This window comes from Olea europaea, unplaced genomic scaffold, assembly GCF_002742605.1.
Source record: "Olea europaea var. sylvestris unplaced genomic scaffold, O_europaea_v1 scaffold1334, whole genome shotgun sequence".
In the NCBI taxonomy this organism is placed as follows: domain Eukaryota; kingdom Viridiplantae; phylum Streptophyta; class Magnoliopsida; order Lamiales; family Oleaceae; genus Olea; species Olea europaea.
This window is the reverse complement of record NW_019230825.1, coordinates 30,265-53,257: the sequence shown is the minus strand read 5'-3', so window position 1 is coordinate 53,257 and position 22,993 is coordinate 30,265. Positions and strand designations below refer to the sequence as shown.

Genomic DNA, 22,993 nt, shown 5'->3' with positions numbered 1-22,993 from the left:
CGATAAATTAAAAGGGTGTTTTAATTTATCAATTTTGATTAGATCAAAATAATATTTCACGTCGTTAGGCATCGTGGTCGGGAACCTAATGGGTCACACACAAAAGAGAATTGGAAGATTGCAAATTGCCAATTAGTTAATTTAACAATCGTTGGATAAATTAATTAATTGGATTTGTTATTTATATTTTCGAATTAATTAATTGGATTAGTTGATTCACGGACCGGGTTTAATTAATTGGATTAATTAATTATTGGACCGGACCGGGCCGAGCCTATTTGGGTTTATATAAATATATAACTAGGGTTTGAGGTCCATTAAGGTTTTCATTATTCTTGCTAGCACAAGAGAAAACCCTAGAGGCTGCAATCATGTTCTCTGTGTGGATCACCGTTGGAGGCTGAACAATTGGACAGCTGTGGTGGCGAATCAAAGTTGTGGAACGAAAAGAAAAGCAAAAGGATTGCAGATCTGGAAAAGGTACAATCTTATCACAATTCCTAACCAAACACAATGAGATCTATTGGATGGGAATCGAAATAATTTAATTTTCCGCTGTGCATGTATAAGTAGATTCCCAACAGATGAGCACCACTGAAGATAGAAGCCCAACTCTTAAACCATAAATTACGTTTTCACTTATCTTGCTGGAAGCTTTTATTTCGTGTGCATATATATACACACACACTTGTATCAAACTCCTCATTACAAGCCCCTTACTAGTTTTCATTACACATCTCAAATTGTCCATGGGACAGAATGTGATATTTACGTTGCTGGCAATGCTTTGCTTGCATATCAACTTTGTTGCATCTCTAAAAAGCTCCGTAGATGAATATGCTCTTTTAGCCTTCAAATCTCAAATAACTTCTGATCCAAATAATATCTTGGCTAAAAATTGGTCACAAGGAACGTCGTTCTGTAACTGGGTTGGCATTACTTGTGGCAGTCGACATCAAAGAGTTAGGGAGTTGAATCTAGCAGATATGGGTGTAGGAGGTACTATTGCCAAAAAAATCGGTGAACTTTCTTTTTTGAGATCCTTGATTATTAGCAACAATAATTTTCATGGATTTATCCCTGACGAAATTGGTAATTTAAGTCAGCTTCAAGAAATACAGATGCATAACAATGAGCTAAATGGTCCTATTCCAGCAAGTATTGGATTTCTTGAAAATTTACAGGAGTTAATTCTCTCCAATAACAAACTCTATGGGGAAGTTCCTAATAGGATTTTCAACCTCTCTCTTTTGATGATAATTGATTTACAAAACAATAGTCTCTCAGGAAGTCTTCCTCCAGATGTCTGCAATAATCTACCAAATATGGAGAGGCTAAGAATTTCTCTTAATCAAATAAGTGGTAACATTCCTCCAAGCTTGGGAACATGCAGGAAGCTTCAACTACTATCTCTGGCGCACAATAATTTTTCTGGAAGCATTTCCATGGAAATCGGAAACTTGTCAAAGATTCAAACTCTCTATCTAGGACGGAATAATTTGATAGGTATGTTTAAAGTGGTTTTCATATACATAAATCACCCTAAACACTAGATAGTGTTTTCCAAAAAAATGTGAAATTGAACAATATTGTCAATCATTCACATCATAGATATTTCATTCATTCATAGTGACCTGTATATTATTGTCTATTGAATACGTCCTTTTACATAGCTACACTAAAAATTAAGTATGTACTTACCCCACAAAACCTCAATTGTGCATTTTGAAACTGGGAACCTATTTTGGCCTATAAATTATTCATGCAAAAGCATGTAGAAACATTGACCTACAAACCTGTCTTTAATTCCTACCTAAAAAATTGAAGTCGTCATCACACCCTTTTTAAACAAAAAAAATGATATAATATTCAATATGGCTTGACGGCAGAATGAATAAAATTAGCTTTGACAAGTAATAAACATGTATAGCATTTTCCAGATGATAAAATGCATCGTAATAACAACAAATAATAAGTACCCCGATCAGCAAGGGATGAAGATGGATACCGCTAGAGGCTACATCCCCATTTTAATAATTAGTCAGTATTTTATAATTCATTATTAATTGGATTTAGTTTACTTTTAATTTGTTAGATTGAGGACCTTGAAGCAATTTCAGTTAAGATTAATGATTATGGGTTTCTTTGTTAGCTGCAAAGATAAGCTTTGTACACTGGAATACTTTGATTAGAAAATTATGAAGTAATAAGAGTTTTTCTTCTAAAATTTCCACTTAAATTGGTATTAGGCGGAATCAAAGATTTTTCATCTAAACCAACTATTCAATATGCGGTCGTAAATCAACGAATTATTAATTTTTTAAAATTCACATATTGTATGAATTGATGTGTTTTTAGGTTCATTCTTTGTTCCTTTTGCACTGCATTAGCTTGTTTATTTAATAGTTTAATATTCCAAAAAAGTGATACATCAATCATTTGTCATTCAGGGCAGCAGATAAGACATCTAAAATATCAAAAAAATAAAAATGAAAAATCATTCATTTGTCATTCTATAATCATTCTTATTTTAATAATAGAATTTAGAGCCACCAATATTGGAATTTAAAACCTTTATATTTTAAATAAAATTAACTAATTCCAGTATTATTAGTTGATAATAACTTTTTGAAAATTTAAATATTTGGCTTTTGGCTTTCAATTTTTATATCCTAAAATGTATTCACTGAAGCATTCCATACGAAATTGAAAATACATCGGTACTTCAATACTTATATTTGGATTCAAATATTTTAACATGTACCTATCTATGTACATATTAGTACTTTTTTGGATTCATTAATATGAGTGCATTGACACTTTACAGGTAAAATCCCGCATTCAATCGGCAGTTTATCAAATTTGAAGGAATTGACTATTCATAATAATAGTCTTCAGGGTCAAATACCAGATTCCATCAGTAATCTCTCTATGTTACAAATACTCGATCTTAGTTACAACAGTATTTGTGGAAGTCTTCCATCATCAATAACCAATGGGCTCCCTGAACTACAAGGTCTCTATCTTTCTTGGAATGAATTGAGTGGAGAAATTCCTGCCTCTATTTCAAATTTTCCTAAGCTCACTCTATTGGAATTAAGTCACAACTCTTTCAGTGGTATGTAACTAGATCTCCTAAACTTATTTTATAGAGTAAATTTGTTTCAGTTTGTTACATAGTGTCTTAACAAAGTTTATACCAAAACTCTAAATTTAAAACGGTCATAAATAAAAATTATTTATGCTGATGGAAAATCTAAACGAACTTTAGGTTACCACCTAGGCATTTTACACTCTTTTGACAAATCTTTTTCCAGTATGTATGTAGTTTTCATAATAATTATGAGAAGTAAATCGTGCAAAAATAACTTCTTATATACTTAATCATCGACACCAAATTAGTTGGAACTTCTTCTCTTTAATTAGATATATTTTGTGTTAATTTAATATTTGATGTTTTAAGTTCTACTTGTTTGGATTGACACGTAATATTCCAAATGAAATTGGAAACCTATCATAACTTTTATATGTAGATTTGAGGTGCAATCATTTTAACAATGAGTAATTTTATCTCCTAAACTTATTTTATATATTGAATTCAATGTTCTAAAATGGATTAAGTGTATCTAGACACCAAGGCCAAACTTCAAACTTTTTCTAAGATTTATACCAAAATTTTAAATTTTAAATTGTCATATATAAAAAAGATTTTTATTGCTGATGGAAATTAGAAATGAACTTTAGTTTGCCACCTATGTGTTTTGCACTTCTGAAAAATGTTTTCCAGCATGTATGATGTTTTTCAACTAATTATTAGAAATACATTCTAACATCATATCCTACATACCCAATTATCTTGGGATGAACATGGATACCACTAGAGGCTACCCTAATTATAATATTTAGTCAATATTTTAAAATCTTTTCATTATTATTTGGATTAGTTTGCTCTATTTGTTAGTTTGAGTACCTAGGATGCAATTTCAGTTAAGCTTAATGATTAGGTGTATCTTTGATAGCTGCAAAGATGAGCTTTATGCTGTGGAGCATTTTGATTAAATCAATATAAAAGTCATGAGAGTTTCTCTTTTACAATTTTTGACCGCAAATGCTTTGTGTTGAATTAACGATTTGTCAACTAAGATTAATTATTCCATATTCTATTTGGAATTATTGATTTCCTAAATTCGGAAGCATTTTAAGAATTAATGTGGTTTTAAGTTTATTCTTTATTCTAGTATAATTTTCCTCTTGCTCTGCATCACCTTGTTTACGAAACAATTTAATATTTTAAATTAATTTGTACATTTATCATAATAAAATCAATCTTATTTTAATAATTTGCACTTGAATTTAATTATTTTCAATTAAATTTAACTCTACAATTTCAGTATTATTATTTGATAATAACTTTTTGAAATTTAAAGTATTTGACTCGTAAAAATGTATTCAAAGGGCATGTTTGGCTCCATCCAATTCAATTGCTGGTTTTGTTCACTCTGATTTGGGAGTAAATTTCAGTTAGTAATTATTAAGAGGGATTGCTATGTGTCTGTTTTATGTGATTTTAAGGAACTTTTTGGAGATTCACTTTCAACCATCTTCAAAATCTCCTCTACTATCATCATCCATTGGGATAACATTTTTTAATGAAAATTTGCTAAAGATCCATGCAACCGAACTAAGATGTTTGAGTTCTTATAACTTGGAGACATCAAGTTTCGTGGAGAGATACTTCCATTTCTATTGCATTGCCATGAACTTCAAACTATTAGCATTATTGATAATGAATTAAGAAGTATTTAATTATCAACTTCCAAATGAAATTGTAGTCTTATCAGCACTTCAAGAATTAGGTTTGATATAACAATGACTTCACAAATATTTAATTATCGACTTCTTATTAGTTGGTACTTCTTTTCTTTCATGAGATCTATTTCATATGAATTTAAATGTGATATTTGAAACCTATATGCTTAAATGGTTGACAGGAACTATTCCAAATGAAATTGGAAACCTATCAGCACTTGAATATTTAGATTTATCATACAACGGTTTCAGTGGTACGTTACAAGATCTCCTAAACTTATTTTATATATTAAATCTATTTCAATTCTTATATGTGAATTAACTCATGTTGATACCAAAACTCTAAATTTAAATGGTCTCATGTAAAGATTTTTATGATGATAGAAACCTAAATGAACTTTAGGTTACCACGTCTAGACATTTTACACTCTTTTGACAAATGTTTTTCAGCAAGTATGGTGTTCTTCAAATAATTATTAGAAATACATCATAATTATCATATCCTACGTACTCAATCAGCTTGGGATGAAGATGGACACCACTAGACGCTACCCTCATTATAATATTTAGTCAATATTTTAAAATCTTTTCATTATTAGTTGGATTAGTTTTTTTTTTTTTTTTTTTTTAAATTGTTAGTCTGAAGACCTAGAGTGCAATTTTAATTAAGCTTAATGATTAGGTGTATCTTTGTTAGCTGCAAAGATATCATTTGTACTGTGAAGTATTTTGATTAAAACATTATAAAAATTGTGAGAGTTTTTCTTTTACAAATTTTTGACCTCAAATGTTTTGTGTGAAAGGATTGATTTGTTGACTTAGATCAATTATTCAGTATCTGATTACGATTCAATGAATTATTGATCTTATAAATTCACATGCATAGAATTATTGTTGTTTTTGTTTATTCTTTGTTTTCGTATATTGTACCTTTTACACAGTATCACCTTGTTTACTAAGTAATTTAGCACTCTAAATTAATTTATACATTGCCATTCTAAATTCATTTTTATTTTAATAAAATATATTCTAGCCACCATATTTGATTTTAATATTTTTGCATTTAATTAAATTTAACACTTTACAATTTCAATATTATTGTTTGATAATAATTTTTTGAAATTTTTAACATTCGAATTTTGGATTTTAATTTTTAATACCATAAAATGTATTCACAGGAACCAGTCCATATGAAATTGGAAACTCATCGGCAATTCAATATTTTTATTTAGATTCAAATACCTTAACAGGTAACGATCCACTACTTATTAACTTTTGGTATTCGTTAATTTGATTGTGTTCACAAAAGCCACAATGCAGGTACAATTCCGCATTCAATTGGCAGTTTATCAAATTTGAAGGAATTTATTTTGTTCAATAACAGTTTTCATGGACAAATACCTGAATCCATCTTCAATCTCTCCATGTTACAAATACTTGATTTCGGTATCAATAGTATATCCGGCAATCTTCCATCATCAATTGCCAATGGGCTCCCACATCTCGAAGAACTCTATCTAGATAACAATAGATTGAGTGGAGAAATTCCTTCCTATTTTTCAAATTTTTCTAAGCTTACTATCTTGGATCTTGGTTTCAGCTCCTTCAGTGGACAAGTACCCATGAATCTCGGGAATTTACAGAACCTACAGAAGCTAGGACTTGAAAATAATGAGTTGACAAATGATCCTTCATTGCTCGAATTGGATTTTCTTACTTCATTGAAAAATTGTAGGAATTTGAAGATCATAAGGATGGAATTCAATTCTTTTCATGGAATACTACCAAAATCCATGGGTAATTGGTCAACATCTGTTGAATCTTTCACTGCCGATTATTGTGGTATTAAAGGTATCATTCCTAATGAAATTGGTAACATGAGCAACTTGATCAAGTTAGACATTGGAGGCAATGAATTGACAGGAACAGTCCCTGGCACATTGGGTCAATTAAGAAAATTGCAATACCTGGGACTTCGTTTCAATAAACTAGGGGGGTCGGTACCTCTCAACCTTTGCAATTTAGTAAATCTGTATTATCTAGGTTTGAGCAATAACAGGCTTTCTCAACAGATACCAACTTGTTTAGGAAATCTTACCTCTTTACGAGAAATTTATTTAGATCACAACTTATTGACTTCCACTATCCCAGCCACACTTTGGACTAACAAGGATATTCAGATTTTGAGTTTAGCTTATAATTTGCTGAATGGGTCATTGGCTTCAGAAATTGGAAACATTGTGAGCATCAGAGAGTTATATTTATCAGGAAATCAGTTTTCAGGCGATATTCCAAGCTCCCTTGAGCAACTTCAGAATTTGGAAAGACTAACATTATCGAGCAATCAGTTACGTGGTCATATACCTGAGTCGTTTGGGAATCTGATTTCATTGCAAATTTTGGATCTATCCAAGAACAAACTCTATGGTGTAATTCCCAAGTCATTGGAGGGTCTTGAGTACCTTGAGTATTTCAATGTTTCGTTCAATGAACTCAGTGGTGAAATTCCAAATGGAGGGCCTTTTAAGAATTTCACGTCAGAATTTTTTGTAGGCAATAGAGAATTGTGTGGAGCATCTCAATTTAAGGTCAAGACATGCAAAGATAATACAACTAGATTGTCAAGCAATACCAGAGTATTGAAGTACATTTTACTGTCAGTTGCTGTTGTATTGAGTCTGGCCATTATTGTGGTTTATGTAATAAGACGCGGTAGCAGAAATGCAGTTCCACCAGCTCACTCTACTTCCCCCATCACCGTCAAGAGGATTTCATATTATGAAGTTCTAAATGCTACAGATAATTTTGGTGAAGGGAATCTGATTGGAGAAGGCAGTATTGGTTTAGTGTACAAAGGAATATTTTCAGATGGAATGATTGCTGCAATTAAGGTTTTTAATCTAGATTTGGAAGGTGCAAACCAATGTTTTGATACTGAGTGCCAAATATTGTGCAACATTCGTCACAGAAATCTTGTCAAGATAATTACTAGTTGCTCTAACCTTGATTTCAAAGCCTTGGTGCTGGAATATATGCCTAATGGAAACCTCACAAAATGGCTATCCTCGAGCAATTGTTTCCTAAATATGTCTCAAAGATTGGAAATAATGATAGATGTGGCATCCGCACTCGAGTATCTACATCATGGGTGTCCCTTTCCGATTGTTCATTGTGATTTGAAGCCCAACAACATACTTTTAGATGAAGATATGGTTGCCCATGTTGGAGACTTTGGCATTTCCAAGCTTTTAACTGAAGACCAAAGAATTTCAATTACCAAGACGTTGGGGACCATTGGATATATGGCTCCAGGTAAATGATTTGTTCAACCGCTTATATATATTGCTAAACGCTATACACTGTGTTGAATTACTATTAAAAATAATTATGGCCCGTGAATTGATAATCATGACATACATAGTAAAAAGATTGTAATTGGACTAATGCACACAACTAACCATTGGTTTAATACACATGTATACCCATGAATTATGTGAAAAATAATCGTTGGTCCATTGGTGAAAAAAGATAATCACGACTAGAAAGAAAACTCTATGCATGCACATAAAAAATATTACTATATTTTGGAGGGGAATCATAGTGACAATGTATTGTAAAATAGAGAGAACAGGAAAAGAATGTAAAGAAGTCAATAGACTTTTGTGTGTTTTATTGAGAACCGAAATTCTCATATTTATAGGAAATAATTAGGTCCGCAAGAGATACAGTAGTCATAATTAACATGCAGGGGTATAATGTTCATTTACCAATAAACATATAATTTACAACATATATGTAAGTAGGGTAATTATATTTCCACAACAACTTTTATTATTTACACCATATTCTAATTTTACTTAAGGTCCTTAATCTTTGCTTAATATAGCATTTATTCTCTATTTTTTTCAACGAATTTTTATCCCCAACATTTCATTAATTAGTCCACATTATCTCTGATAGCGGTTTTCATCCAAAAATTCTTCAAGAGGAAGTAAGACAACTTACTTATCCATTATATTGTTTTTATAAAAATAAATGCAAATGTGTGATATCATACACTTTTCCTCATTTCAAAAGCATGCAAACATATATTTTAACATCATCAAGGACAAGATGTGTTGCGAGGTGATGGATATTGAAGATAAGAATTGGACGAAAAAAGTTAAGAATATAAATGTTATAATGAGAAAATATTGAGGACCTTTACTCCAATTAAAATGTGGAGTTAGAAGAAAAAATTTGGTGTGAATATAATTAGCCATGTTATTAACCATTATTTTGCTTGCTAACAATATATTAGTGTATTAGTATTGGTTCTCATTTATTTATTTGTCATTTAACATTTCACCTGTTAATTTGATCACATATGCCAATTTTGTAGAGTATGGATCTATAGGATTAATATCAACTATGGCTGATGTTTATAGCTATGGGATTATGCTGATGGAGACATTTACCAAAAAGAAGCCTACATATGATATGTTTGTTGGTGAGTTCACAATGAGGAAATGGGTGTTCGAATCATTCCCTGATGCAATAATGCAGATAGTGGATGTTGATCTAGTGAATCCAGTTGAAGACAATATTCCAGTCAAAGAGATCTGCTTTAGATCAATCATGGGACTAGCCCTAGAATGCACGGCTAACTGGCCCAATGAGAGGCTCAATATGAAAGATGTTCTAACAAGGCTCAAGAAGATCAAAACTGAATTTTGTAAACCATAATACTGAGGTGGATTAAGATGAAGAGGTTTGTTTCTTAATTAAATTTGCTTTTTCCATCTCGTAAGAACACAAAACGGTAAACATTTGAGCTAAAATTTTATTAATGAAATCAAAACCAATTTTTAGTTTTAGTTGTCGTAGAATCCAGTCGTCATATTGACTACTCTTTAAAACGTACTTCAATCCTCTCTCATAAGCTTATTATATCTTTCTATTACAGAAAAACTTGGAAATCATTTTTGGCTTCCGCCATTGTTTTACGGCATGTTATTACTGTGAGTTGCTGCTGTGTAAGAATATCATGATATCAGTACACGGGTATACTGATGAGATGATAAGTAGATGTAGCATTTTCTTTTAATTCTAAATTATAATTTTAGTAAAGTTGCAATGTCCTGTTTGGTTTTGTTTCTGATGACATTCGTTGTTTCTCTGTTGACATTTTCCAATGAAAAACATTCTCTTTTCTTTGAAGGAAGGAGCAGACCATCTTGAAGAACTAAGGAGCGTTTCTGGCTGCTATGTTACTTTCAGGCTATTCTCAAACGTCAAGAGTACCTCAAGGCTTACCTTATACAGATAACAGTCATCAGTTATTTTGCAAACTCTCTTTCAGTCATTAATAAGTAATTTTTCACACATAGATGAAGAAGTGAATTGTGTTTCTGTCTATCTCTTTTCACATATGAGCAATTCCCACTGAGAGACATGTTTATAATGGCATTCTGGATGAAAACACAATGTGATTCTTGCTGGATAAAAAAGCCAATTTTCATCTTGTTCTTTATTTCTTATTTAATTTACAATTGCTTGTGAATCAAAGATCTAACAGGGCCTTAAAACAGAAAGCCAAATGCCAAAAATTGTAAACAATCAAATTTATAACAATAATCAGAAAATCATAATTTATATTAAATTATCGATGATAAATGAATTATGTTTCCTTTCATTTCTTGACTTGTGGAGGCCTCAAGCACTCCACATAGGGAGACATTCCCACCTTGAGACATGTTTATATTGGTATTTTCTGTTGGAAAATTCTACAAATCTTTAATAATTTTTTTCCATGAGCATTTTGGAATTTTCATGTTGATTTTATTATGTCTTGTAAATGAGAAACACTAGAAATTCACTAACCATAAAGATGATACTTGAATGAAATAATGAATGCATGAACAAATTGAATCACATCCTATTATTTCCTGTTGATTTGTGGGAATATCAATTAAGATAAACATTGAAGATTACTTGATTTAAAGAAAAACAAAAAATGTACAGAAAATTGAGAAAAGAGCTCCATATTCATTATCTTGTTGCTTTGTGTACAGGCATTCTTGTACAACCTTAAATTAGTAACGGCACTTCTGGCTTCTAACTGTCTGTACTTTTAAGGTCACTTTTATTACATAAGTTGGGATGTTATTGTCAACTCAAAAACAAAAACAAAAGTGTATGTCTCTGTTCTTGAGAATTTTTTCAACCTCGTTTAAATGTTTGGCTGTGTTTTAAAGTAAGAGAAATGTAACACCAAACTTGCTCTTTCTTGTAGCATTAAGAAGTAATTTTCGTGCATCAGGACTGTGAGAATATAAACAATAATGCTAAACCAAACAAATGAGATGAGAAGAACTAGAGGAGTGGATGAGAAGAACCTGATTCATAGTCTCCAAAAATTAGGGCAAAATGTAAAGTACAAGAGTTTATATAGCATAGAACAAAAGAAAGGACAAATGACTAAACTACCCTTAACTAACTAATTTATTACATAAACATCCCTCTCAAACTCACGATGCTACTACAAGAAGCAACGAGAGTTTGTCAAGTAAGAAACGAAAATGATGAATCGAGTGTGACTTTGTAAAGAAGTCAGCAAGCTGCAATGATGAAGAAACACAAGGTAGGGAGATAGTGCCAGTCTGCAGATGATGACGAACCAAATAACAATCAATCTCAATATGTTTCGTGCGCTCATGGAACACAGAGTTGTGAGAAATCTGAATAGCACTTTGATTATCACAATACATATGAGTAGGAGAGGACAAGGGAACACCCATGTCGGCAAGTAACCAACGCAACCACACAATCTCAGTGGTGGTGCATGCCATAGCTCAATACTCAGCTTCAGTAGAGGAACGGGAAACAACAGTTTGTTTCTTACTCTTCCAAGTGATAAGAGAATCACCCAAAAATATACAAAAACCAGTAGTGGACTTGCGATCAATGGGGTTACTAGCCCAATCAGCATCAGAATAGGCACGGAGCACTAAAGAGGAGGTCGATGGAAATAAAAGACTCTGAAAACAAGTACCACGAAGATAGCACAAAATACAAACAACGGCTACCTAATGAACCGTAGTAGGAGCTGAAACAATCTGACTAACAATGTGAATAGCATAAGCAATATCAGGTCGTGTGATGGTAAGATAAACTAAACATCCAACAATGGTACGACACAAAGTAGGATCAGTCAAGGGTACACCTTCAGAGGGTGAATATTGAGCATTGGACTCAAGGGGAGTATCAGCAGTTTTAGTATCAGTAAGACGAGGAAGCTCAATAACATCCATAATATACTTAGACTGAGAGAGAAGATAACCTTTAGGAGAATAAGCAAGTTCAATCCCCAAAAAAAAAAACAGCTAGTGCCACCACCGTCCACAATCAATGACAAGCACCATCCACAACAAGCACCATCCACAACAATTTCAAATGCACCTTCCACAGCAAGTACCGTCCGCAAATTCGGCCTATTTTTAGCTTGGATTTCACGACACTTCCATCAATTCTTCTGCCAAAAATCACAAATTTTTCATCACCATGTGCTCTGATACCATGTGAGAATATAAACCATAATGCTAAACCAAACAAATGAGATGAGAAGAACTAGAGGAGTGGATGAGAAGAACCCGATTCATAGTCTCCAAAAATTAGGGCAAAATGTAAAGTACAAGAGTTTATATAGCATAGAACAAAAGAAAGGACAAATGACTAAACTGCCCTTAACTAACTAATTTATTACCTAAACAAGGACCAAATGATGCTTCAACCTCTAGAGCAAATGATCCCGGAGAAATGGGAACTCTTGAGTAAGGATTTTAACCATGCAGTCTGTTTAAGAAGCCAATACTCCGTACTTCGTGACTTGGAGTATTCTCAATCACAGGAAAAACAAGACCTCGACATTTCATCTGATGAATAAGAGAATAGACAATTCTCCAATCATCATTTATATGTTCAAGAAGTCATATAGAGAGGATTGGGACATTCTCACTTGGAGAATATGCAGTCACATGAAAAATAAGATCTTGACATTTCATCTGATGAACAAGAGAGTAGACGATTAATCAATCATGATTTTTCTGTCCAAGAAGACCCTGACATTTCATTTGATGAACAATTCTCAAATCATGAATTTTCTATTCAATAAGCCCATACTGAGACAGGATCCGAACGTGATCTCTCTGATAATGTGCAATCATATGAAAAACAAGACCCCGTCATTTCATCTGATGAAAAAGAGCTTAGACAATTATCTAGTCATGATTTGTCCGTTCAAGAAGCCCATACTTAGATCGGATCAGGACAAGCTCGCTCTGAGCTAGGGCGGCCGCCCTAGCTAGATCCGCCGGACCTTCTGTGTCCACCAGGTTGGTGGCTGCGCACAGGTGCAACAGTGGCAGATTTGCAGTTGCAGAGAAGGAAGCCGAACGGAGAAGAAGACTCCCAATTTTTACTTTTTTTCATTTGGACTATCTGATTTAAGATTGGGCCTTTTTAAAAAAAAAAATGAATTAGGCCCAAATAAGGAATTGAAACCGGCAGCAAGGTCCATGGCATTGGTATTAATTTGATTTCTCAATTTCCAACCCAAATCAACCCCAAAACTCCATTTGAATCCGGCAGCCAAGTGTAAACAACAAACCCTTAAATTTCCATTCGAAGCATAGCTATAGAACAACAGAAGTAGCAGCTGGAGGCGATGGGCGGTGGACTATGTACTATTGGTGTGCGAAGTCAGGGACTCTCAGGGGCCATTCTCCGACCGACAGACTCCGAGGACTGGACTTGGACTCTTGGAGGCGACTGCTGACTGGCAAGGTGACTGGTGAGTTGAAATTTGAATAACTTGAAGTCTTGAATACTGCAATTTGCAAACTTGTGCAAACCCTTTGTTGATTTGTCAATTTGCAATTCAACAATTCAAATTGATTTGTCGTTTTGTGCTTGTGCTGTTGTGCAACTGCAATTTTCAAGCCCTGTGTTGTTTGTTGAGTGTGTCGAGAGTGACTTGAGTCTGTTGACTGACTTGAGTATTGTTTGATGTAATGAATTGATGTATTTTTGTGTAATTGTGTTATTCATCTATTGGATGTAATAGGTGACTAGACAATGGTTTATTTGGATTCAAGAGTTGGAGAGTGGATCTTAAATTAGAATCGTTTCATTAAAATCTCTAAGAATCCAAATATCAAGTTGACCAGGAAGGTGGCTGTGTGTTGTATTGTTTGAAATGACTTTCTGAGTATACAATTTCGAGGTTGTAAGTGTAATCTTATGCTACTATTCTATGTTTATGCAGTCAAAAGTTTTCATGAACTGACTTTCTGAGAATACAATTTCGAGGTTGTAAGTTTTTCTTGTATGTTGATGTATTGTATTTGTTGATTTGTGCTTGTGCAACTGCAATTTGCCGGCCCTTTGTTGTCTGTTAAAGGTGTTGAGAGTTGAGTTGAATGTGTTGAGCACTTGGATGACTTGAGTACTTGGAGTGTTGATTGACTTGAGACTTGGTGTTGAACATTTTAGTGTATTTGCATATATATTGAATAATTTTTAATATTATTTAATCAAAATTTAATACGATCGTTGATTATCGGCGATCAATGATCAATGGTCAAAGTCAAAGTCAACCGCCCTAGCTGAACGTGGAACCTAGATACGCCACTGCAACTTGTAGTGGTTGCTTAGCCACGGAGATGTACACCTGGACGGAGAAGCAATTATTTGTAAATCTGGAAAGGAGTGTATTAGATAGACCAGAATGTTCCACTGGGATTAATGATTATATTTCGTGAATGGCAGTTCAAAATTAGTTTTTTATTCATCTTATTGCAAGCAATTTTTCTTCTGTTAGAATTTACTGATTTTTCCTACTTGATCCCCTGCCCTCCCTTCGTTGCTTTCTTTTTGCACTTATTTGGCTCGTTTTGTCAGCTTTGATACACTTCCTTGGTATTAGTTCTTGAATTCCCAACTCAAGAGGTCAACCACGGAGTAGTTCAAATCCTTGAATGTTGGTTAGTGTTTTTATATGTAACTGATGTGAGATTATACCATTTAACATGTCCTAGCAAGATTGGTTCAATTTTTGTAACACCAATTTTGGAATCTCTTGTTTGAGCTTCTATTTGACGGATTTAATGGCTCGCTCGAGAATTATAAGCTCTGATCTTGGGTTTTCCTTAAAAATAGCTTAAGAAGAGTAGTCTGATTCTTATGTTATTGGTTAGAGTGTTTATATATGACTCAGGACAGCAACACTGTATCAGCTAGATTGATTTTTATAAAAACAAGAATTCCAAGATATTTTTTTTAATAAAATACCACGTCGATTTTGCCTAACAGAATCAGAAAAAAGAAGCTTCAATTTCAAAAACTTCATTTAAAAATCTCCAGCAGGTTTATGATATAACCCCTTTTCACTTCTTTAAATTACCCAAAAGTCTATTGTCAGTCAACAGATAATTGCCACCCAAACTAATTTATGCTCGTCCATCTTCCTGCAGCCGCAGATCAAAGTTCTTGATCTTCTATCCTCATTGAACTTTTGGGTTTTATCTTGGTCTTAGTAACCATTTTATTTATTTCAATGGAGGATTTATTATTTTCACTGTAGAATCTATTTTCATCCTCAAAAATTACATGGCATGCACGTGTCAAAGGGCACCCCATTGGTCGACCAGGCATCGATTAATTATTTCAATTGGGTTGCATCGAATGAATCAAGTAACCTTGTCTTGGGCTTAGGCTTGGGCCCAATCCGTTAGCACTACGGCCCATTTCCCTTCCTCTATATATAGACGAGCTCACTATTATCAATTGATTTTACATGGATCTGTAATGGAAATTCTGACCGTTACTCATAATACTATCATGAGCTCGCAACCTTTTGCGAACCTATGCCATTATTGGAAAAAATTTTGCAGCGAAGCCTATATTTGAATAAGTAACTTTAATATTTTCAAATTGTTGTCCAAAAGGAGTATGAAGGACATAAATAAATCATCGAGGGGATGCATTTAAACCCATAAAGGTGTCACATTTTAGGAGTAATCCAACTTTTGTGATTGGAGAATCAATGAATAAGGTTCAATATGGTAGGAACAGCACTCACTATGTGACTCGTAATAGTACTACATTATTCCATCTCTTTCCGCTTTTTTATTCCTATTGCTTGTAAAATCCAAGATCAAACAGCCCCTTAAAACAGAATGCCAAATGCCAAAAATTGAAAATAATCAAATTTTATTTCAATAACCAAATAAGTCAGAAAATTTTATTTAAATGATTCAGAGTATAGTCATAAATTCAGTTAATTATAGAAACAGAAACTCGAAATAAGAAGAATAATAAAATAACTTTTAATGCAATAATTCTGAAATTTAACAATAAATCTTCAATGGTTTTCACATAAAATAATACCACGTTCATTTTAGTCCCTAAATCAAGAGAAATTGGTCACGAAGACTTAGTAATTTGCCCTTTTATCTGAAAGACGTCTCAAATTTAGCAGTGATGACCGAAAACTGATCAGTTGATTAGTTTAGCTTTTTTTATTTTTTGTATCCATTATATTGACATTATGAGATTTTAGTATTATTGTTGGAAACAATTGAGGGTTGGGAAAGAAACCAAAATGAAAACTAGTAACAATGATGAACAAATCAGAAATAATCTTTGTTATTGAAGGCCCGTACACGTGATCGTTGTCCTCAAACATTATTTGCCCCCTTCTCCAGTGTCTATGAGATGCTTCAAGGTTTCCCAACAAATGGTTTGTAGCATTGAACAAGCCTTGTCATAGAAAATACCAAAGCACAAAGTATTTTCCACCAAAACTTAAAAAACACGAATAAAGAAATTTAAATATGAATAGAAACAGGATTTTGATCTTTGTTTGTGGAATAATTTTGGATTTCAAGTGTTTTTCAATACCTTTTAAATGAATATCAAGACCTATATATAAACTTCAATGAATCTCTATGAATTGGTGCCAAAATTCAAGTGAAAAGCCACCACAATTCAAATTGCAATGGCCAAAAAAGGGCTAATTAATAGACCCATGTGACCGCATATGGGTATTTAGCCCATGCGGTCACATGGGTCTTTAGCCCATGCGGTTTTCAATACCTTTTAAATGAATATCAATACCTATATATAGACTTCAATGAATCTCTATGAATTGGTGCCAAAATTCAAGTGAAAAGCCACCACAATTCAAATTGCAATGGCCAAAAAAGGGCTAATTAATAGACCCATGCCACTGCATATGGGTATTTAGCCCATGCGACTGCATGGGTATTTAGCCCATGCTCTCGCATACACCACACTCACGGCCTCCAATCCTTATTTTATTCCACACTTGCAAAATTCCATTTTATTGATGTTGAACAACATTGCAACAATCTCCCACTTGTTTAATATTCAATAAAATCTCATATTCAAAGTATACAATACTTATGCATAAGAACTAGATATTTTTCGATTTAAATATAATCATAGTATAATTCAAGCAAAGTAAAGTCGGAATCAAAGGTAGCATGAAGCTTTGAGTCAGTTATTCCATATCGGTAAGAACACACACATGTATCACGTGTTCTCAAGTTCCTCAAACTCGTTTATCGCTAATATGGTGTTGCGCTTATCCTTTTAAGAGAGAAACTCAAACTCTTCTATTGTGGTGGCACCACCTCGAAGTTTGTGTATGTAAAGTTCTTTCAGTATCTTTGTTACTTTTAGACATATTTGTGTTTTAGCACTAAACTTTATTAAGAGCTTTAAGCTCAACCCTCACTTCAGTAACAACTAACATTATTTAATTAGGATAGGGTTATCGCGGATTTGGATAATGCTGAAACTATCCACATAAAAAATGACTCATTGTTATCATTTGAACTCGTGGATTACCTTTTGAGTAATGACAGGTAGGGTTGCCGTCATTAGTAGACCTTTTGGTTTAGGATTTTCAACCCCATTCTACTCAAAGCAGATGCCACTAGATCTCTATTTAGTGGTTTAGTCAAAGGATCCGCTAAATTCTCAATTGACTCCACATAATTTAGGAAAATTATTCTATCCTTGATTAATTTCTTTATGTAGTCATGTTTAAGGCTCATATGACTAGACTTTCCGTTGTATACTTTGTTGCAATTTTTTTCTAACATGGCTTGACTATCACACATGATAGGGATTGAAAAAGTGTTCTCGATCCTAAAGGTATTTCATAAAAGAGATCCATAAGCCACTCTATCTCTTTCCCGATTTTCGATAGTGCTACAAATTCAGTCGAGTGTGTTATACATGTCTGTTTCTTTAATTTCCAAGAGACAGCGTCTCCTATAAAAGTGAACACCCAACCCGAAATAGATTTACTTTCACCCATGTTAGATATCCAACTAGCATCAGTAGATCCTCCCAACACAGCAGAGAATTTAGTATATTGTAGGCCTAGGTTCTTTGCTTTCTTAAGTATCCAGAAACTCTTACAATGGCCTTCCAATTATCATTGCTCAGATTGCTAGTAAAATTACTAAGTTTACTTATTGTATAGGCTACGTTCGGTCTTATGCATTGTACTGCATACATAAGACTCCCTTTAGCACTTGCGTATTCCAATTGAGCAATTGTTCTTCCATCATTCTTTACAAGTTTAGAACTTTGATCAATCGGGGTACATATTCCTTTACGTTCAAATGCTTGAACTTGTTTTTCACATTCTTGATATAATATGATTGACTTAGATGGTAACCCCCACTAGTCTTTGTAACTTTGATACCCAAAAAGATATCCGCCTGTCCAAAATCCTTCATCTTGAATGTGGAAAATATAAACCTCTTTGTTTCTTCTATACCATTCATGTGATTACTTATTATCAACATGTCATCAACATACAAGCAAATAAATGTCACATAATTGTCACAAATTTTAGAGTATAAATATTTTCTATGCTATTGTGTTTAAAACCAAATGATATAATTGATAAGTCAAATTTCTCGTGTCATTTCTTAGGTGCCTACTTCAAATCGTATAACAATTTCACTAACTTGCTCACCTTATATTCATTTCCAGGTAGAGAAAACCTTCGGGTTTTTCCATGTAGACCTTTTCATCGAGATCCCCATTCAAGAATGCCGTCTTGACATCCATTTGATAAACATGCAAGTCATGTATTGAAGTTAATGCAAATAATATCCTAATCAATGTTATTCTAGTTTTCGGTGCGTAAGTGTCGAAATAGTCAATTCCTTCCTTTTATCGATAACCTTTGGCTACTAATCTGACCTTAAAGGTATTGAGAAAGTCGTCAACATTGTGCTCTCTCCTAAACACCATTTACATCCAATATGTTTGGATTCAGGCGGCAAATCCACAAGTTCCCAAATATTACTAGACATTATCGAATTCATTTCATCCTTAATTGCATCTTTCCAAAAGATACTATCACGAGAAGCCATAGCTTCTCTATAAGTTTTAGGATCAGTTTTCACTTGTAGAACAAAATGAATTGTTCTTACAACATTCACGTCATTTCCTTCTACTAAGTAAAAGGAGATAAGTTGGGAATCAATTTCATCTGGTCCCAAAGACTTCTCAACTCGAGTTTTCTTGCTTCTTCGTAGCTTATGAGACTCATCAACATCTTTTGAAGATGTCTTGTCTTGTGTTTCACTGTCTTAATTGGATATCTTTAAGATTTTCCCTCAATTCATCATCCGAAGATAACTAATTCTCAGAGAACTCTACATCGTTGGATTCAATATTCACATTGATCTCCAAATTCAACAATCTATAAGATATGCTATTGCTAACATATCCAAAGCACATTTAATACCTTCAGGACCTAATTTAGTCCTATTGGGGTTCTTATTTTTGTAATAAGCAAGACATCCCCACACTTTGAAGTATCTAATATTTGGTTTTCTTTCTTTCTACAATTTATAAGAAGAAACTTTGTATGTTTTGAAGGAGTCCAATTAAGTATCCTACATGCACTCAACAAGACTTAACCCCACAGTTAGATGGCAACTTAGCATAGATAACATGGCATTGATCATTTCAATTAAGGTTCTATTTTTTTTCTTTCAGCCAAACTGTTTTGTTCGGGTGTCCAAGGTACAGAATATTGGTGAATAATACCATGTTTTTCACAAAACAAGTTAAAATCACTAGAAAACTTCTCACCACCTCTATCACTTCTTAAGGTCTTTATTTTCTTTCTTAGATGATTTTCAACTTCATTTTTATATGCCTTAAACATGACAAAAGCCTCATGTTTATGCTTTATCAAGTGAACATATGTATACCTAGAGTGATCATCAATAAATGTAATGAAGTACCTATTTCCACTTCTAGTCAACATATTATTTAATTCACAAATATCTATATGAGTTAATTCGAAGAGGCTAGAGGTCCTATTTACACTTTGATAAGGTCTTTTAACAATTTTCGATTCCATGTATGTTTGACATTTATGTACATTATTTGTGTCATATGAAATCAAGTCACATTCCATCATACGTTTCGTAGTGCTTTTACCTATGTGACTCAATCTAGTATAACATAAGGAAAACAAATCAACTATATACGCAAAATTAGTTTTATTATCATTCAACTTGTCAACAGTACACAATTTGACCATTCTATAGTCTTTTCCAACAAATTTCTCATTAAGGGATAATATAAGTTTACTGGTCTCAAAAGCACTTTTAATGCCCCATTTTCTAAGAGATTTTCACTTACTAAGTTCATATTCATATCAGGAATGTGTAGTACACTTATTAAAGTAACGATTTTCTCGAAAGTGAAGATGATGTCCACATATCCCTTTCCAATGACTTTAAATCGAACCTCGTTACCCATTTGAATTTCTTGGTCTCCATCCACTTTATGTATGCATTGAACAAAGATTTATCATATAATACATGTACAGTAGCATAAGTATCATACCACCATCCGGGAACCTTTTCCTTGATTGCGTTTATTTCACTTAGGTGGCCACAATTTTCTCTTCTTGGATGGAATTCACCTTACCCTCGAAGTTGTTTTATTTTCGATGTCTATACTCCTTTGCATAGTATCTAGGTTTTCCATATACGAAACATCCACCTTTGGTCGTCTTCTTAGACTTATTGAAGTTCCTTGAATGCTTTCTTTCTTGAATTTCGTAGGTAGTTCAATTTTCTATATTGCATTGACTTTGAAAGTTCCTTCATAAGAGTTTTCACTCTTATCTAGCATTTTGGACTCTTCCTCAATCCAAAGATGCTTTTGCAATTATTCTAAAGAGTAATCTTCGGAACCATGCATGATCTTCGTCTAGTATCCTTTCCAAGTCTCGAGGAGTTTAGCAGTTATAGACTCCACTTGAAAGATCTCTGGAATTTCAATCTTTACCACCTTTAATTTGTTGACAATAACTTGAAGTTCATGCATTTGGGGAAGAAGGGAAATATTCTCAAGAAATTTAAAGTCAAAATATTTAGAAATCAAGAATTTCTTGGTATCTTTTTCTTTCGCTTTATACTTACTCTATAAGGCATTCCAAATCTCCTTCCCCGATATTGTTTTTCTCGTATAAATCATACAAACGATTTGACATCGCGTTGAGAATGTGACCGCAGAATATCAATTAATCTTCTTGGCGTTTATGTCTTTCGACCTTTATAGCTTTGGTCTCTCCATTTGTTAGTTTCGATAATGGTGCCAAATCTGAATCTAGAATGTAGAATATCTTCAATGCAGTAAGAAGAAATTTTAACTTATTTTGCCATCTCATGAAATTGGTGCCATCAAAACGATCCAATCGAACCAAATCTTGGTTCATTAATTTGATTGTAGCCATCGTTGTTTCACTTTCCATCGCAAAAATAATATTTGAGATTGTTAGAAACAATTGAGGGTTGGAGAAGAAACCAAAATGAAAACTAGAAACAACGATGAACAAATTAGAAACAATCTTTGTTATTGAAGACCCGTACACATGATCGTTGTCCTCAAACGTTATTTGTTCCCTATTCGATGTCTATGAGATGCTTCAGGGTTTCTCGGGAAATGGTTTGTAAGATTGAACAAGCCTTGTTGTAGAAAGTACCAAAGCACAAATTATTTTCTACCAAAACCTGAAAAACACGAAGGAGAAAATTCGAATATGAATAGAAATAGGATTTTGATCTTTGTTTTGGAATAATTTTGGATGTCAAGTCTTTTTCAATACCTTTTAAATGATTATCAATCACTTATATATAGACTTTAATGAATCTCTACGAATTGGTGCCAAAATTCAAGTGAAAAGCCACCATAATTTAAATTGCTACGGCCAAAAAATGGCTAATTAGTAGACCCATGTGGTCACATAGGCTAAACCCATGCGACTGCATGGTTGTACTCGTGGCAGGGCCTAAAGCCCAGCATATGCCCATTCGATCGCATGGGTATTGATAAGAGTGTAAAATACGATATTTTCACCTCTTAATTGCTGCATTCATGTGATTATATTATGTCAAAATGCACTCATACTCCTATGTTTTGGTTTAGGTTACATTTTGGTGAAAAAGATGAAATTCGGAAGAAACAAGTGAAAAATGAACAAAGTAGAAGAAAACGAAAGTTTGGGGACCAAAGTGCAAATACTCCAAAATTGTGTCCAATCTTCTGATGAAGATTCGAAAGTGTTAGAGGTCAAGTGGATGAGGAAAAAAGTCAAAGGGATGAAATAACGTCAAAGTTTGATCATACTTCAATTCCCAATAGAAAAAGCTACGCACCGATTTTCAGACTCATATTGGGACCCATTTTTGACATGGAATATGATCGAATTGGAAGATGATTTTTGAAGCAAAGTTGTATTCCTTTGAGTTAGCTATCCAATACGATCTGAATCACTTCAATTGGACATCGAAAAGAAAAGTTATGACCAAAATACTAAAAGTCATCCAGCGGAAAAAGGGTTAGTTCAAAAACCATGCGACTGCATAGAAGGGTCCAGGGAATTTTCTGGTGCTACACATTTGTTCTATGTGGCCGCATGGGTTTATACCATGCAGTCGCATAGGTTTTTTGGAGGTGAAAAATCCCAATTTCCTAAATTGACTCAACCACTTATGGAAACACGATTTTCCACATGTTTTTGAACCCTAACTCGACCAGAATACACCTCTCTTCCCTCATCATCAATTTCTCT

At 33.5% G+C, this 22,993-nt stretch overlaps 2 protein-coding genes across 2 annotated transcripts; one reads left to right on the top strand and one right to left on the bottom strand.

Annotated features, from left to right (window-relative positions):
- The first annotated feature begins 749 nt into the window (after positions 1-749).
- LOC111375087 (probable LRR receptor-like serine/threonine-protein kinase At3g47570) lies at positions 750-9,368 on the top strand. Its single transcript, XM_022997876.1, has 7 exons — positions 750-1,506; positions 2,828-3,118; positions 4,992-5,063; positions 5,988-6,059; positions 6,130-8,121; positions 9,191-9,298; positions 9,355-9,368. Exons 1-7 carry the CDS (start codon positions 750-752, stop codon positions 9,366-9,368), a joined length of 3,306 nt encoding a protein of 1,101 aa, XP_022853644.1.
- Positions 9,369-11,642: 2,274 nt separating this feature from the next.
- Positions 11,643-12,101, bottom strand: LOC111375086 (uncharacterized mitochondrial protein AtMg00810-like). The gene is made up of 2 exons (XM_022997875.1): positions 11,886-12,101; positions 11,643-11,828 (listed from the first exon to the last, which is right to left on the bottom strand). The coding sequence occupies exons 1-2, from the start codon at positions 12,099-12,101 to the stop codon at positions 11,643-11,645; spliced, it is 402 nt and encodes a 133-aa protein (XP_022853643.1).
- Positions 12,102-22,993: the final 10,892 nt, after the last annotated feature.

Excerpts from the sequence above, each read along its gene's own strand:
- LOC111375086 (XM_022997875.1), bottom strand. The coding sequence starts at position 12,101 with ATGGATGTTATTGAGCTTCCTCGTCTTACTGATACTAAAACTGCTGAT. Across the intron at positions 11,829-11,885 it reads TTGTTTCAGCTCCTACTACG|AGTCTTTTATTTCCATCGAC; the intron begins GTTCATTAGGTA and ends ACTTGTTTTCAG.
- LOC111375087 (XM_022997876.1), top strand. The coding sequence starts at position 750 with ATGGGACAGAATGTGATATTTACGTTGCTGGCAATGCTTTGCTTGCAT. Across the intron at positions 1,507-2,827 it reads AGGACGGAATAATTTGATAG|GTAAAATCCCGCATTCAATC; the intron begins GTATGTTTAAAG and ends GACACTTTACAG. Across the intron at positions 3,119-4,991 it reads AAGTCACAACTCTTTCAGTG|GAACTATTCCAAATGAAATT; the intron begins GTATGTAACTAG and ends AATGGTTGACAG.